This window comes from Salarias fasciatus, chromosome 7 (genome assembly GCF_902148845.1).
Source record: "Salarias fasciatus chromosome 7, fSalaFa1.1, whole genome shotgun sequence".
Classification (NCBI taxonomy): domain Eukaryota; kingdom Metazoa; phylum Chordata; class Actinopteri; order Blenniiformes; family Blenniidae; genus Salarias; species Salarias fasciatus.
Window position 1 is genome coordinate 9,975,090 of NC_043751.1, and position 3,212 is coordinate 9,978,301.

The following is a 3,212-nucleotide window of genomic DNA, read 5'->3' on the forward strand; positions in this document are numbered from 1 at the left end:
AACGGGCTGTAACATGAACATCTGCCACAGCAGAAGGAATACTGCAACGCCTGAGCCTGAGTTTACCAGCTAAACACGGCGTGTGAACCTGCAGCCGCCTCAATGCGGCGCCGCCTATTAGCAGAAGATCAGAGATACCTCAGAAGCCACTGGAACCGTGCGGTGGTGAGCCGGATTGCTGAGGCAGAGTGGAGGTGAATTGAATGGTCTGCAGTGAGAGCCTGTGGGTTCGGTTTCTCTGAGGTTATGGTCACTCTCCCCTGGGAGAGTGGTTAAGCCTGGCTGTTTACTTTGGAGTAACCCTGCCCCTCCCTTTATACCGTTCACTCTCCGCTCGGTAACCCATGATTACCTCCAGCGGCGCACACCTGTCACTTCTCGCCTCTTTATGAAACCTTCACCTTAAAAACACTGCTAATTTAATTGCAATCCTTCCAAAAGTTTCTCCTACTTCTTTGTAGCGCATGTGATTGGATGTTGCATGGGCGCCACCTTCATGTCACAGCAGGTGTGTGTATGTGTGTATGTGTGTGTGTGAGTGTGTGAAGGCTTGAGGGGAGAGGGGAGGAGGGAGGGAGGGAGGGAGGGAGAGGTGAGGGTTGGGAGGTTGGGCAGGGTGTTAGGACTGGACTTAATGGGCTGGGACTGAGGTGGCGCATGCATCTTCACCCAAAGAGAAGTTTGACTTTCCCTCAGACAGACAGACTCCCTCACAGAGCTCCGCTCTCCACCTCCGGCCGCCAGAGATGATGCTTGAGAGCCGCTCGCCGTGAGACCTGCAGGGCTGAGAGGGCTGGCGGCTCTGCAGCCGATGAGCTGCCGCTCCTTCTATCTTTGTCCCTCTTTTCATTTGGACGCCGGGGAGAAATAAATAGCTCCACACACACTGTTGGGAGGCAAATGAATGGAGCAGACTTGCAAGGGATTTCCCCAGGCTGCATTTACACCAATGGACCTGGATCCAAGAAGCTTTGAAGGGACCAATATGTATTTTGAATGCAATTTCCATCTTTATTTTTGAAAATTAATTCCTGCAACAGGATATTCTTGTAGGAATTTGCATTTTTTTTTTTCGTGGATTTTCACCAGGAAAAAAAAAACTCACAGTGTAAGTTGAAACTGCAAGTTTATTTTGAGAAAACAAAAAACTGTTTTATCAAGCTGATTTCATGTATTTAGAAGGGGAGTGTGTTTTCAGCTGAGATCAGCACATATGCTTTATTTGTTTTTTTGCTTCGTTAAAACTTAGTGAGTTCATAAATGCAAGTGAGTGAGCTTCTGTATTTGTGTCCCTCAGACTCTGGCTCGAGGATGTGCTCTATAGCGGTGCTTCATCAGTGGAGTCTGGCTGTGTTCTTGCTCTGTTCTCCAGCCACTCTGGATGGGAGACCCGCTGAAGCACTCAGTAGCAGAGCGTGAGTTGTTTTTATGATCACACAAATTTAAACCCAACTTTTTATTTTAGCTGGAGAGACAAAAAAAAAAACAACGAGAAATATAAAAGTTTGTGAAAGTTTGGGCTTTTAGAAAGTCCATAACAGTTGAGGAGGACGTACTGGAATAAGGTAGAGGTGTTTTTTCCCTGTTTCAGGTCTGCTTTAAACTCAGATTAGTGACAGCTCTCAGACTTGTTTATGCTGCCACCTACTGTACTGAGGTTTCCTGAAGCCTGACCTTAAATTTCAGCTGCCACCGCTCCTCACACATAAACTCAGCACTGCGGTGTCGAACAAAGTGCCTCCATAAAACTAACATGACAGCTACAAGGATTATTTATATTCTAAATCTAAGTGAAATCCACAAACTTACAGAGATTAAACAGATTTTAAGATGCCACAGGAACTTGCCTGTGTTTAAAATGCCAGCTTTATACTGCAGAACGTGGCTTTATGACTAACCTCAAAGTGCTTTTGGTTTTCTCTGCATCGAGATCTAAAACTGTGTCACTTTCGTTGTTGCTGTCAGGAGGAGGTCAGTGAGCCACGCCCAGCTGATGCACGACAAAGGCCGCTCCTTGCAGGAGTTCAAGCGGCGCATGTGGCTGCAGGAGCTGCTGGAGGAGGTTCACACGGCCAACGAGCGAGCGCCGCCGGTGCAGAGCCGGATCTCCAGCCCCACCTTCAGCGGGAACGCTCTCCCCCAGAAGCCCCCGGGAGCCACCAAGGACCTGTCCGATCGCTTCCGGCCGGACAGGGAGGGCCCCAACCTGCCGCAGGAGACCAACAAGGCCGTGGCGTATAAGGACCAGCCACTCAAAGTTGCCACCAAGAGGAAAAAAAAGGCGAGGTTAGGCCGGCGCAAGGAGAACGACAAGAAGAGGAGGAGGGCACGATCTGTGGCGACAGAGGGGCTGTAGAGGACGAGGCGCCCGCCTTCCAGGCCTCTCAGTACCGAGACTATACCACCAACAGACTGAGGCCCGAGAAACAGACTGCCGCGCTCCGGCGCTTCATTTTGAGACCTCCTTGTTGTGCTTGTATGATACTTTTTTTTTTTTTTAAATGTGTTTTGTATTTGTGTCTTAAAACAATCCCACACTTCAGGAGTTTCAGTGTAACATGTTCTTTGGTCCATATTTATTTGGAAAATATCTGCATAACCCTGAATCCCTTCAAACGGATGCCATATAATATAACGTCTATTCATCTGCGTGCAGAAGTAGAGCAGAGGAGAGGGTTTTTTTTTCTTTCCTGTATGTAGAACCTGACAGCAAAAAGATGGGAAGCTGAGCGTTCTGCTCTACATGTGTGGACTATCATGGACTTCCAGCCTTGACAAACTGTTCTGACGGTTCAGCCATAATTTATTTCAACTTTGAAAAGTAATGTATATTTATTTTGTGAATGTATCTTGGTGCTGCTGACTAAATTCCATAATGCACTTTAGTTATATCCTGTAAATGTTCTTTTGTGGTTGAGTTATTTGTGTTCATCTGGTGACTCTTTGTGACGGTCCGGCTTTCCTTTTCCCACCCTAGATCCCTCACGGACTTATTGGATGCTTCATCAAACCCACTGGCATCATTTTAGAGTTTATTTTTGTAGAACGAGCTTTGAGTCGGAGGGCTACCAGACTCATTCAGTGTTCGTCACTTGCACTGAAGGCATACTGTACAGGTTTCCAGTTAATCCAACATTAAACTGTAGCCTTTAGAGATCTCTTGCTTCATGGTGTCTTCATTCACCAGGTATATGGAGCAGTGTCACATTCCA

General features: G+C 47.2%; 1 protein-coding gene across 1 annotated transcript; it reads left to right on the forward strand.

The window, feature by feature from the left end:
• The first annotated feature begins 809 nt into the window (after positions 1-809).
• Positions 810-2,389, forward strand: LOC115392138 (parathyroid hormone-related protein-like). The gene is made up of 3 exons (XM_030096672.1): positions 810-1,108; positions 1,298-1,415; positions 1,966-2,389. The coding sequence occupies exons 2-3, from the start codon at positions 1,312-1,314 to the stop codon at positions 2,354-2,356; spliced, it is 495 nt and encodes a 164-aa protein (XP_029952532.1). The 5' UTR covers positions 810-1,108; positions 1,298-1,311; the 3' UTR covers positions 2,357-2,389.
• The last annotated feature ends 823 nt before the right edge of the window (positions 2,390-3,212 follow it).

What these genes read in the sequence shown, in the direction of transcription:
- LOC115392138 (XM_030096672.1), top strand. Translation starts at nt 1,312, where the DNA reads ATGTGCTCTATAGCGGTGCTTCATCAGTGGAGTCTGGCTGTGTTCTTG. An exon ending in GAAGCACTCAGTAGCAGAGC is followed by an intron (nt 1,416 to 1,965) that starts GTGAGTTGTTTT and finishes TGTTGCTGTCAG; the next exon opens with GAGGAGGTCAGTGAGCCACG.